Source organism: Gallinula chloropus (assembly GCF_964237585.1).
Source record: "Gallinula chloropus genome assembly, chromosome: 9".
Taxonomy (NCBI): Eukaryota; Metazoa; Chordata; class Aves; order Gruiformes; family Rallidae; genus Gallinula; species Gallinula chloropus.
Genome location: NC_140094.1, coordinates 21,204,748 through 21,219,014, shown reverse-complemented (window position 1 = coordinate 21,219,014; position 14,267 = coordinate 21,204,748). Strand labels below are relative to the sequence as shown.

At 43.2% G+C, this 14,267-nt stretch overlaps 1 protein-coding gene across 1 annotated transcript in view; it reads right to left on the bottom strand.

Moving 5' to 3' along the window:
- LOC311194915 (transcription factor 12) overlaps window positions 1–14,267 on the bottom strand; it is a 48,934-nt gene that overhangs the window by 27,135 nt on the left and 7,532 nt on the right. The window contains exon 2 of the mRNA XM_084268158.1: window positions 691–796. Within this exon, the coding sequence (XP_084124284.1) occupies window positions 691–792 (102 nt within the window). The 5' untranslated portion in view covers window positions 793–796. The remainder of the gene's footprint in view (window positions 1–690; window positions 797–14,267) is intronic.

The following is a 14,267-nucleotide window of genomic DNA, read 5'->3' as shown; positions in this document are numbered from 1 at the left end:
AAATACCTTAGCACCATAAAAATATAAAAACATTTCACAACAGCAGATTTAAGTAACTGAAATGACCGCATTACATAAGCCTTACGCCCGTGTGTCAATGCAGTTTTCCTTCTGCAGCACAAACTGAAGTGCTCTGTGGATTCCTGTACTGAGAGGCTATGCTTTCAATATGCTCCAAAGCCTCATCAGGCTACAGCACAAGCTAATTGTATGACGTGAGGCCAAGGAAATGAATTCTGCTCTTGTTTTGTTCAATGGAAAAACTTGTTGGGTTTTTTTTTTTTTTTTTTGGCATGCTGGATATACAAGCATTTGAGAACTTGAGACTGTTAGCTGATATTGTACAGTCAAATTCCAGAACAGTCAAGAAGCCCTCACCTCATTTTTCTCTATCACTCCAGTGTGCTCCTCTGAAGCCCCTACAAATCAAAGGATGGGGGATTCTGCCCATCTGGCCTGGTGTATAATCCCCTTAAATTTCAGTCAGCAATTAATGTCATGAGAAAAACTTTAAATCAACAGACAGCTCCCTTCATCTAACTGTTTAAAAAGTATGTAAGACTTAATCACAGGCTCTGGCACAGTATGTTGCCTTTATGCTTCCTCATTCAGTACAACGGTGGCTGATGGCAGACTTCTGCCTGAAGGACAAGTGACACCTGCCCATACATTTAAGGTCCTTTTACCTACCTTGCATAAAGAAAGTGCTAGCAAACATACTGCTTGGTGGCTTAGGAGACGGGTAGCTTGGAGATTCTCTGTTGAAATCATCAGAACTCGGGGATGGTGCATACACCTAAATATTGGAGAGCAATAAAAGGAGGTTAGTTCCACTTGGGTGTCGTGCACTGAGAAACCTGTAATGGCATACAGAGACAGATAGAAAGCACAAATAAAAAAAGAACAGTGTAGCAAGCTGCAGCATTTGTTGCCCTTGTTTTATTTGCTTTTTAGCAAGTTGCCACAGTACAGTGGAACTACACTAGAATGATCCTAACAACACACTTTCTGGTGTGCCAACTCAGCCAGGTGGCCTGATAAAAGCTTGAATGTTGATTTTGCTTTCTAAGTGCACGACTCGCACAGACTTGTTGCTCAAGATAAAAACAGCAAGATAAAACAACTGGGCCCCAAACAAATTTTATTTTAAAACAACTGCATGCCTGTTTGAATAATGAATTAGCTGGCATCCCAACAATCAGTAAGAAAAAGAACATCCAGTGACAAATAGAAAGGTTTTAATGCAGCCGTTCTATCACCCATTCAGAAACTCGCAGGCCTTTGTGTAGTCATCAGAAATACAGGCACTGCAAGTCCAGAGGAATAACCTGAGAACTGCAACATCAAGCAAATTATTTCCACGCTGGCCCAGCGTCACAAGAAACCCAGCACCATTGTTTTTTCTATGTGGCACCACATTCTCAATTGCAAACAACGAATCTTCTTAACAAGTTAAGAATTCCAAGATACAAATAAATATAATTGTTAGGAGTCTTTCACTGCAGTGACTCTAAGAAGAAACATAAAGAGTACTCAGGAAGAAGTAAGTCAAATCAGCAGACCAGTGTTCACAGGCTTGAAGACTCTAACCACAACATTATTTGTTTTAAACAATGTGTTTTGGTCAATATGCTGAATACTGCAATAAGACTAGTGTGCATAGAAATATTTCTTTTAAATACAAATCAACAGATAGGGCAGCAAAGACTCAAAAATATAACACTGAAAAACCAGAGCATGTTTTTGCTACAGAATAAAAGATGTGGTATTTGTTTTTTGTTACTTGTTCACCTTACTTGTAAATACGTAATGCTTCATAAACACACATGCAAAGAATAATTTCCAATTTTAAGGATTACATAATGCAATTTGCAAGGCACATTATGCCCTAAAATCCCAGAGTGAGGGTTTTTTTACCCTTCCTATGCAAACGCAAGCACATGCACGTATCTCTGACATTCACATCTCTCCCTTGTCGTTCTGGGGTGTTGTTTACCAAGCAAGAGAAAGGCCAGGCACAACAGGCCAGCCAAGGAAAAGGCCCAAGTTCCCGAAAAGAGAGCCATTGTTCTCCTGGAGGGTGACTGCTCCCACACGGATATTTAGGAAGTGAACTGGGCAGGTCCTGCTGCCATTTGCACAGCAATACCCCTCCTCCCTGCTTGCCAGGGCTTTTCTAGCAAACTCGCTGCTTGGTGGCTCTTGTCAGACCAAATGGCTGGGCATGTGCCTGCAGACAGCACTCTCTTCCATCTGAGGGACTAAGTTACCACCCTGACACTCCTCTTACACCAAGAGAATTTCAATAAAACCTATCACACTTCAGGATGATGGAATCAGGGCAAGGGCAGGAGGAATCAAGCCCGGGCATAGCTGTCGATACGAGCCATGTAATGAAAACAGCAGCAGGTAAAAAGACACCTGACTGTGAGTGGAAAACTTGCCAGCCTCAGTTGCATGCTTATTTTAACGTTTTTTAAGATGAAAATAAATTAATTTATTTTTAGGGAAGAAAGCCTTTCGGGGAGCTCTTGCTCAATATTTTACTCGCCATTTTCAGTGCATGGAATAAATGCAAAATAGAGATGCTCACCAAACCTGAGTGACAGAGTGACAATACGTTACAAGGGATGTTAACAGTACATATGTATTTACTATATATGATGAATGCATGGATATTCCATGCCTCGGACATATTTTAACAGAAATGTCACTCTGTCAAACTGTAAAAAATACTTGCACCTTTAAGACTGCAAAAGTATTAGGCAAAACCGAGCTTAATTTACAAGTTCTCTGTTGTGCAGAATAACGCAGCATATGCTATAGCTGATGGATAATCTATCACTGTCACAGGACAGCAGTGGAAACAAAGCTTTATGACATTTAGCACTGCCATGGAGATGTACACTGATTAATGCAAAATCACCTACAATGAGGAATTATACTTTTAGACTGTAACGTTATCAATGAGATTTGTAAATACAAGCTTCAGAGTGAAATCCAAATATTTTACATAATCAGCTGATTTATAAAAACTGATTAAACACTATCTCAAACGGGAAATTAAACTGAAAGCCCCCTACAAACGTATCATTTACAGATACATATGTACAAGCCATTAACATAATAAAAATGTTATGAATTGTATTAACGTAAAAGAGGCCCTTCCCAACAGCTACATGAAAGTCCTAGCACAGACACATAACTTTATATAGTTTCTGCTTGTTTTGGTATCTTAACTATAGCTTGCAAAAACATAGCTGCAATGTTATGAAGCTGCACTTGTGCCAGTCTAGATTTTTCAGATCAAAGGGTTCTTGCGGCAAAACACAACTGATGTGGTCTCAAAGACTTCATTAACTCCAGATGTGGGGAAATAGCCAGCCAATTCCACAAAAGGAGCAAGTCTCTTTTAGTTACAATCAGAACTACCCACAAATTAAAACCAGGCCTCTGATGTCATCTGATCACCTGCAGATGAGCGCCAGGGTTTTTTTTTTTTGTAATGACCTAATCGTAATTTTTATGTCGTGTTGCTACAAACAAAACTCAAAAGCAAAGAACAAAATCCACTAAGATTAACCTGAAGCCCACGAGATACAAAAAGCAAAGGTTTTAAAGAAAAAAGTTGATTTAAAAAAAAACCCCAAACAACCATTTCATTTTAAAGCTGGGAAGTGATGTATCAGGGCAACTAGTCTGTTCCCTCTGAAAGCCCCACTTGTGCTAGGACCCCTATCCAGCAGAACATCCCCTCTGTGGCTGCTGGCCCGCAGGAGGCTCTATGGCCGCGCAGCAGCTCCCGGGTCCACGTTACTTAAAGGGCTTTCTCTTCTGCAACAGCTGAGTAAGGCAGTTATAACTATGACGTGGCTGCTCAAGGCAGCCTCTTTTAGCTATTAAACTGATAACAGTGACATCCAGAAGGCATCAAACCAGTTTTTCCTGGCTGACATTCCCACTAAGACAAGGAATAATGTTAAAAGGTCAGCCTGTCTGCAAAGTCTCCTTGAGGAGGGTTGTCTCCAGCAGGTAGAAGAGGAGCCCATCTTCTAATCCCCTGAAACACACTGTGCCCAAAGGCATCGGATGTGTCTCCACGCTGACAAGCAAAAAACCACTGATTATGAATGGGAAATTCCCTTCTGATAAACACTGGCCAAACCCAGTTTTTTTACATGACTTACCAAGTGGAGGACTTGACTTTTTGGAGCCGTGCTAGAATACACATCAATCCTAGTGCTCCAGTGCTTCTGAAGGGTAGGTAGCCTCCACAAAGGGAGGTAGGACAAACGAGTTGCAAAGGACATGAAGTCAGAGACCCACGTCTGTCTCTTCCACACCCTGAACTGGTTTATGTTTCTCCAGTGGGAAAGGCAGAATAGCAACCAAGACACTTTTTGGAGGGGTAATGATGGGAGCTGATTTCAGAACAGAGCCAAGACGATGTTATCTGTACTACATCAGGTTTAAGCAAAACAAACACAACATCCAGCTCTGAAATCTACCCTGGTGATTAACATATGCAATGAACACTATCATGAAAGTTACACAGACCTAATCTAACTAAAAGATATCAAAGCACTGCACAGCGTGCTTCTGTTTACTAATATGAGTGCCAATAACATGAGTATTCATTTGAGGATCTGGGTTTACCAAATTTTATGCTAAGTAGAACTTCCAAGTCTCATCCTATAAATGCATTTAATAAATAGAATATTTAAGAGTCCTCCTGTTGGCATACTTTCTCTCAGGCAATTTTCCCATAATCTGTTTCAAATTCTTAAATATTTATTAATGTTTAATATTAATGTTAGAAGCAGATTGAAAAACACAGCAGTGAAGCAACCAAACCTTACTTCTGATGTAGTATCTCAACACCAAGGTTCCCATCATGCATACTGTTTATGGAATTACGAATGATTTTACTCATTTAATCCTAGTTATTAACAACTTTTGGAAGCTCAGGAAAATATTTACCGAACTGCTGGAGACAGACAATTTTTTTGAAGCCAGTAGAGATAGATAACCTATTCTGTAGCTTGTAAACTCTGTTAAGTAGTCTATCTACATTCCATCAGCATCAGTCATGCACTAAGCAAGTGCACACTGATGAATGATTTGTACATGTGGCAAAATTTTACAGTGTATTATCTGCAGGTTTTGAGGCAAAAGCTAATTCTGCTGAAAAGCAGCTCTGGGAAAAAGAAACTTGTTTTCATGTTTATTATATTTCTGACAAAATCATGCTCTAAAACTTCAGGAATGCAGAATACTAACTATAGTTTTCCGTGCTCCTCTCTACGGCAGGACAGAAGCTGCCAACAGCTCCCCCCCTGCCCCCGCCTCAAATTCTTGTTGATATTTAAGCAGGATGAGAAAATGAAGATCAGTACAGCATACTCTCAATTGTACTTTTTGTTTCAAATACCAGCTTTAAAGGTTCATGCATTTTGAAAACTCTTTTCACCTCTCTGAATGAAAATAAAACACTCCTTTAAGAGGACAGAGCATCAGTCTAGTCTGCAAATCCAACCATAATTTTTAAGGACGGTATAAAATTCAAACTCCTTGAAGTAGCTAAACTGAATTCCATCTTAAGCAAACATTTATGCAGTTTAGGGATGCTATACATGCCGATTTAGGTATTTTTGAAATGCAGAATCCTACTGCCATGCTACACAGCACAAACACTTCCTAGCTGCTTCTCCAGTAAATGGCAATTTTGAAATCACGTTAAAAAGCAATAGGCAAACTTACCAAAAATCCCAAATTCAGTATATGGAAAACTTTTGGTCTGTTCGGTTTTTTAATTATTATTTGTTTTATTAATCCATTTTTTAAATTGAGGGAAAGGAGGAAAAAGAAGGTAAGGCAACAGGAACACCATCAGAAATAAATCTATGTGTACAGCGCTTGAAGATTCTTTTATTATTTTATTTGTGAAACAAAAGCTATTCCCCACACTCTTCAATCTATACTATTACTAAAGGATGCATACAACTAAATCTTTAAAAAAATAAGAGTCCTGATTTAATTCAGACTTTAAGGAACTAAAAAAGGGGAAAAGTCAAACAAATCAGCCTGTTTCTTCGCCTGTTCCCTGTATTTCAGAAGGCTGTTCTAGCCATGGTAGGTATTCCCATCACCAGTATTGACCATAGACAGAGGGGTTGATATAACATTATCTTTTGCATTTCTCTTCCCCCAAACTCCCTAGTACTCTCAGTTTCTGTACCCCTGACACAGACTATTATATTTCTACAAACAGACCTTCAACATGCATGTGATTATGAAAGCAAGCAGACTGAGCAAACGGGGGTGTGTTACTCTCTGGTGCTCACATTTTGAGATATATAGATCCATCCAATACAGCACCTGATCCCATTCCTAGCTGCTTTTATTTGCCCAAGGAAATGGACATAACCTTCACTTTAAAGCATCAATAAAGCTTGTTGCAGACAAGACACCCTTCTGGCAGGGGACCACTGCTCAGTAGATTGTCAGTTCAACCCAATGCAGTGAGGCAGGGAAAACTCTCTTGGGCTGATGCATTGTAACTCATCTTTTTTTCAGCGGAATGGGGAGGGGAAAGAGGAAAAGAGGAAAAAAAATATCCAGCTGACCAGTGTTTACTACCTCTCTTTATTCAATGTCCACAGCCATGTACCCCCAGAGATTTTCCAGATGATCCTATATTTGTCCTGACTTACAAATGTTAGCTTTGACCTTGTCCAAGTTACTGTGGGCAGCATATGGTACAGAACAGCTTTAATTGTACTTTTCTCCCTGTATACTAACTGGCCCACTACTAATAAAGGGAGAATTGAATCGTTCTTTTTCGCACCTGGTTGCACCAAAATTTACCAAATGAACCCATTTTCCAGTGCTGGAAAAGGCCCTAGTGCATTATTTATTGCACAACAGCCACAGAAAGGCGTGCTGTCGTGTCATCTAAGCACCATGCAGCACTGTTAACGTGTTTATCTCCGCTGTAACGGAGAGCAATGCCTGCAAGACAGGCATTTTCCCTACTAAAAAACACCCAAATCTACACATATGCAATTCACACCTCTGTGGGTTTAATCACCTATACACACAGACCTGTCCATACACATGTATATGCAGTAACACAAAACTCTCAAGAAAAAACCCTCCCCCCAATCCCAGTAATAAACTAGTTGACAAAAAAACCCAACAAATCAGGAGACAAATACATACATGCCTGTGTGTAGATATATTTTAATTATTTTTTGCTGATTTACTTCCTCCCTTTTTCAAGCAGGCATTGTAGAAATCTGCTATGAAAGACGCAGACATTTCACCTAGGAAAGGGCTCAATAAAATCCCAGCGTAGCTGAGAAAAACAGTTCTTCATTCAGCACTGACAAATGTCCCTAGATAGGCTGGTACACCACATGAACCCACACAGTGTGCAGAATACAACTGCAATGTGTAACATATACAGAGATTTACTCTTGTACAAAATAGTGATCATAGGTGGTATCACCAAAAAAAACATTTTAAGGAATTATATTGATTTTATTTTGATAACACAGTACTCTATTGCCATTATATAAATCTAATGCTACATTACATTTAGAAATTAACCAATTTATTAGAATTCTAAATGTGTAGGTGAACCGAGAAAGAGTGGAAATCTTCAAATCTAGATTTTAATCTTTATGCATAGAAGAGATAAAACTTCTGTTACTTAAATATTATCTTGGTGCTACTGGAATTTATACAATTTACATTAAAAGACCCAAATGAATGAACAAGCTTGCTTAATTATTTATTAGCTTAGAAAGCAAAATCAAAATGTTTAAAAAGCGTAATTTAAATTCGTATTATTTCTACCTAATATTTGAGTGGGGGACAAGTGTTACATGCTTCAATTTTTGGGGGTCTGTAGCATAGCTCTTAAATCAAAGAGAAGAAAAGGTAAAACTTTAAAGACAGACAGAATTTTTAACTATCATTTTTCCCAAAAAAAGCCCTGTATTAAAATTTTGTAAGCATCCCATAAATTGAGACTATGTTCTATATATCAACAGGTGAAGGACAGAACAAACAAAACCAAAAAAAAAGAAAAGAAAAAGAATAAACAACTAAATGTCCCAGTTCAGTGCAAGTGCATTATTTCCTTTCTGAAATAGATGAGGGTCTTTTTTTTCTTTTTAACTTGATGAGGATTCCTAAATTATTTTTTTAAAATAACAACTATTACAGAGAAGGGATTTGTATTAAACCACTACTTTTCCCTTTCATGACTCCCTCCTAAAACATGCAGAAATTATAAAAATTTACCCTCTTCTAATAGTAAAAACCCCTACCTTAATTTTTAAACTTCTAATTTATGTGGCAGCCTATCTATTGGGGTGCACAACAGTCATTTTTTGGCTTAGTACTGAGCTTTCTTCTATGTTACAAATGTAAGAAGTTGAAAGGAACAAAACTTATTTACTAACACCTTTAGAACATTTCCTACATATGATTTCCCACTTTTTTGTGTGTAAATAAATCAGACTTCAGATACCTCAGCAGGTACACATCAATATCCAAAATCTAATACAATAATTGAATAAAAATCTGAAGCTCAATGATGGACTGTACTGCCAACTACTAACTGACTGAACAGCACAAATGTAGGTACTGTTCTCCGGGTATGGAAAGGTTCATACAAAGATTTGGCATACACACCAAGATGTGTGCTTCAAAAACTGTAACACTCCCTCCCCCCCCAACTTCACATATCCTTCTGTGTATTTACATTAGTAATTCAGTCCAACCTGCAGAATTTCTAGGAAAGAAAATGCTAAAAAGCTAGTGAGATGTTAAAAGAATTCAAGAAAACTTTAGGCAACATGATACAGGATCATCATATGATTTGTCATCTATTTACTAACTCTTCAAGCTCATAAAGGTCACCTCTGACCCATAACAGGCACATGCTATCAATTTTCAAGCCATGCTCTTCTACAGTACCAGCACTTCCATCTACTATATGCCTGGAAATACTTAATAAGATCAAAGCCTTTTTTTTCCCTGCTACAAGAACAAAGAGAAATGTTGTAATAGAGTGATCTGCGCTCTAGAAAGAATAAAATCAAAACTCCATGCAAGTTATATTCCCTTTGCTTCAGGGGTATTGTATAGTTAATTTTCCTTAAGTCTTATATATATCTTCACATAAAACTTCAAACGGATTGTTTTAGCCGGGGAGCAGACATGAAAGGAAAATAATTTCATATTTGAAAGACAGCTGGCATTTGTACCAAAGGAAATGAAATAGAGACCGAGCAATTTCACTCACTGCCCTAACCTCTCTGCCAGTATCTTTTCTCTTAGTCAGGAAGCTCTTACGCGGCGTCTTTAATGAACATAAAGATCCGCAGTCTAATTATCACCGAACAAAAGTCTTGGCAAGAAGTTTTAATGAAGGCGAAGCTGGCAGAGGTCGGCAAGAGGCGAGACACCAGCGAAAAACAACCCCAACAACTAACCCGCAACACAGATCGCTATCAGCGTCTCCCTTTTCCCTGTTAAACGTTATTTTTGTAACGGAGAAAAAGCCAAAACCACACGCACCAGACCGGAGAAGACACACGGTGCTGCATTTACCGCTGTGCGCTGGTTTTCACACCCACAAGTCAGGGCTGAACTTACACTGAACTTAAAAATTGTATCGAGCGGGACCCCGAGTTCCCCATCCCGCTCCCAGAGGCGGATTTTATTCCCCGCACCCCGCCGGTGGCCGCGGCGGTACTTCGGTTGTTCAGACCCGCACAAGCGACGCTCTGGGCAGGGCAGCGTTACGGGCTGGCTGGCAGCCGGGCGCTCCGCGGCTCCGGCTGCGGGGCGCGATAGCGCAGCGGGCGGCTCCCGGGCCGCGCCCGGGCGGCTGCTCAGCCCCAGCGCACCCCGCACCCACCCAAGGGCCGCGGCCGCGCGCCGACACCAACTTCGCCGCGCGGCCGGCGCGAGGGGGGACCGGGGTCCGGCGCGTGCAGGGCTGGGTGCGAGCGGAGCGGCGGGCCCCGGCCCTGAGGGAGCGCCGCCCGCCTGAGGGAGAGCTGCCCGCCTGAGGGAGAGCCGCCCGCCTCAGGGAGAGCTGCCCGCCTCAGGGTCGGGCACCGGGCGTTTCTGTTCGGGTCCGAGGAGACTTTCGCGCCCGCCCGTTACACAAAGCGGCCCCCCAGCCCCAGTGTAGTTTGAAGCCCGCTCCCACCCCCCGTTTGGTGCGGCACGGGCAGAGGCTGCCCCGTCGGAAGCACCCGCCGCCCTCAGAGCGGCTCCGCGACGGACTCGCTCAGGGCACCGCCGCGCTGTGAACTTGTATTTGCCCGACGAGCGGCCGCCAGCAGGGCACGGCGGCCCGGCGCTCGGCAGCTCCCGAACAAAGGCGGCCGCCCTTACCGTCTTGCCGTTGTAGTAGTACATGAGGGAGTTGCTGCCCACCCCGGGGACGGGGTACGCGCAGTACATGGCGAGGCTGGCGGCGGGCCGGGCTGAAGTGCACCGCCTCTCTCCACGACATCCACCCGCCCGCGCGCTTCCCCGCGCCGCCCGCGCACATGGAGCGCCTCAAAGGCGACTTATGCAAAGCAGGACTGAACCATCTCGGGCCGCGCGCGGGGGTAGGGCCGCGCGCGGGGCCCCCGCCAGCCTCCGCGGCCCGGGAAGCGGGGGGGGGGGGGAGTGGGGGGGGAGGGTGTGTTGGGAGGGGGGGAAGGGGGGGGCACGCGCACCAGTGAGCGCGCCCGGGGAGCGGCACGCGATGCCGAGTGCGCCGCGCGCTACAAAGGGCGGGCGGGCGCGTCCCGCGCGGGCTAATCCTCTGCTTTTTGTTCTGATGACATTAGGGCACCGGCGGCCGCGCGGCCGCTGCCTGACGCGGCACAGCCACGCGGCCATCTGGCCCTGCACGAAGTTGCCTCCAACTTCGGCCCAGGCGTCCCGGAGCCGCGGGGAGCGCCCGGGCAGCCAGGGCCCTGCCTCCGGGACCGGCGGGCCTCGGTGGTGACGGCACGGGCCGAACGCCAAGGCAGCGGCGCAAGGTCCTGGGCTCAGAAAGCCCCAAACGCCTTCATTTCCCGGAATCATCCCAAATCCGTCCCTCAGATCCAGCGTGCCTGGTGCTCGGCTAACAGAGCCCGGACGCCTTTACAGTGCATAACGCGTCTCTGTAAGAACAGAGCAGCCCTGTGCCCAGATAAGATCGGGATGAGAGCAGCAAGGGGGGAGGGACCCCAACAGCTCTGGCACATCACAGAAACCCGAGTTACACAGCCCAGCACAAACCCCCCCTCAGCATTCACCACCCAGCCGTAACTGCATTCTTCACAGAACAGCGGCATTTCACGAGTTAAGGAGGTCTACATTTTAAATTTATTTCAAATTTTCTACCTACAGTTGGTTATTAACTTGGCTCCTGAGAAGGGAGATGGGATTTCCATCCAGAGAAAAAAAGGTTAAAGCAAAACACACATTTCTCCACCTCTTTGTCAACTGCCAATGCTGTGAATTCTCCTGCCTCCCTCCCGCACAAAAGCAGGAAAGGAACTTCAGGAGAAGGAAAAACAAAACGGGCAAAGTTCAGTTCGGCAGTTTACAGGGAAAGCAAGCAAGCTGCAGAAGTTGGGTTCGTTCTGCCAAGCACCTCGTGTGTCAGAGAAGTCTTCTGAACTGGAAAGATCTCCTCAAGGGTGAAAAACCCAACTGCAGTAGAATGCTGCAGTGAAATAAAAACCATAGTGTGTCCTCTGTATAGTGTCCGTTACCCCAGGTCATAACTGCTGTCGTGTCTGTAAACACACAGAATGTATGCACATACTGACACAAGAGTCACACCACCAGCTTCAAAAGCTTTTTCAGGGAACTCTGCCAATCAATTAGGAAACCACTGTGCTCAGAGTACATCGGCAAATACATCCTGAAGTTTACATCAGCTGAAGAACACTGCAGCTCAAACTACACATCCAGAACTATTCAACTAGGCAGTACAGCTAACGCCATCTGAACTAACTCTCCTCCAAAGGAAAGGCCTAGAGCAGCTGCAAGAAAGAACATCGCTGTACTTCAGACTATTAAATCGCCAGGCCTGCAGAGTGACTTGCAGCTTCCTTCTTCCCCAGGGCCCACAAAGACCCGTTTCAGTCCCCAGAGTGTCTGTAAGAAGCTTTGATTTGCAGCTAACAATGCCATTCCTTAAAGCTTCGCACTAATGTTCAGGACTCTGCACATGAGATATGCTAAAAGATCTTCAGAGCCTGGCATGTGCTACTTCTCATAGCGCCCTACATTAAAATCCCCAGTTCACACTAATGTGCAACTTAGGAAAAAAAAACCCTGAAGACTGGAAAAGGTGCTCTCAGCTTGCAAGAGCTGAGGGAAGAGAACTCTTTTCCCCCTGAAATAATTCAAGCACACAAACTTTAAAATCACTAAAAACACTTCCAGGGTCACTGGAATCAGTGTACCATCCCCGTAGATGCGATTGTCGCCGTGCCTCTGTGCACACACGCTCAATTTGCAGAATAGTTGTATTTGTGATGAAGAGCATGACCAAGCCTCCTCTCCAATAATAAGCATTATCCACCCATAGTACAAGCAACTGGAAACACATTAACATGTACAGCAGAACCAACCTTACTGTGAAGCACAGGGAGGGGCTTTGGCACTACAACCGCCCTGTGCTTGTACAGCACAACTGTAACAAAGAATAGAGGTACTACTAATGGGTAATGTTTACTAACACAGACAACATCTATCAGCACAAGGCAATCATTGCCATTGTTCATCATCATCACATGGGTAAGAACAGCAACAAGATGATCAATAAAACTGACTAACACCCCTGCAAATCCTGCCTGTTTGTAGACAAACCGTTTTAAAGACCGGTACCTCCGTGATGACTCAATAAACGCATTTGCTCCAGAGTTTCTTTCCCACAAATCAAAAGGCTAACAATTTCACTTTACTGGAAAGGAAATCAGTCATCCTACCCTCAGTTACATCAGTGGGAATAAAATCTCGGTGTACACTGCTTAAAGCCTGTCACTGTCTCGGCTCTGTGTTCACTGCACAAAAACACAGCTTCTTACAGGACGCTTGCTAGCTCGATTCACCTTATGGCATCAAACTGTAATTCCACCAAGCACACCAAATTTCAACCCACAGAAGTTTCCTTTCACCAGAGTAGATGAAAGATCAACCTAAAATGGAAGAATCTGAAAGCCTGCACAAGAAATTGCCAAGTTGTTCCCAATAACTCCGTATTTGCAGGAACTACCACCAGATAACTATTCCAAAAGCTCCTGAAGTCTAAAGTAAGTTTTTGTTTCGTGGCTACAATTTTTATAATCCCCATTTAAGCCAAGCAACAGCTGCTCTGAAATTTGTTTTCTTAAGAGAATCATGTTACAGTGAAATGAATCATAGCTGGATCAGCGATACTGTACTGGGTACAGTTGTTTACTCCATTTTTCCTCAGTGACAAGTCAAGGGTTAATCTTATGACTCAGCCTGACAAAACAAGTCAGCTGGAGACAGGGCCAATTTTTTAAACTTGATTTCAGACAGACATGCCGTCAGCAGAGGAGCACTGAACTGACATGCACTTTGTAGCCCGAATTGTTTCCACTCATGACCCTGTACTGTGTGTCAAAAACAATAAACTGCCTGTTTCTAAAGTATGTAAAGAGATTATGAGAGCTGATGTCGAGTGAAATACTGACCTAATAATAAACCAAGCTACCTGTAGGAAAATATTTCCAAAAGACCATTTTAACAGTAAGGTTTTGTGAATGAACTGCATGATCTCCCTGAAAACAAGCTTTTACGTGAAATACTTTGTTGTCCAACTTGTCACAGCCACGCAGAAAATACACACCAAGCAGATGCAACCCACTGCTTCAAGTGATAAAGAACAAACAATTTCTCCAGACCACTGAAAATTACACCATATGAACGATAATCATGTAGCTATCTCAATGGGCAAGAGCCATCCTCTGGTCAAAGGTACCCCACAAGAGCGCAATACCAAACTACTTTATAAAGGTTATTGCTTTTTATCACAGTTTTATTATTTTAAATGAGTCAATTCAAACACAGCAAACAGCAAAAGCTTTTATAATTAATTACGTGCAACTAGAAATCCAAGTTCCTTTTCCTCCCACAAACGCAACTGTGATGCGAGAAGGAATGGTAACGTGGTAAGAGTCCAGAGCCAGCTTGGACAGGAATCCTGATCCTGTTCTACTAAT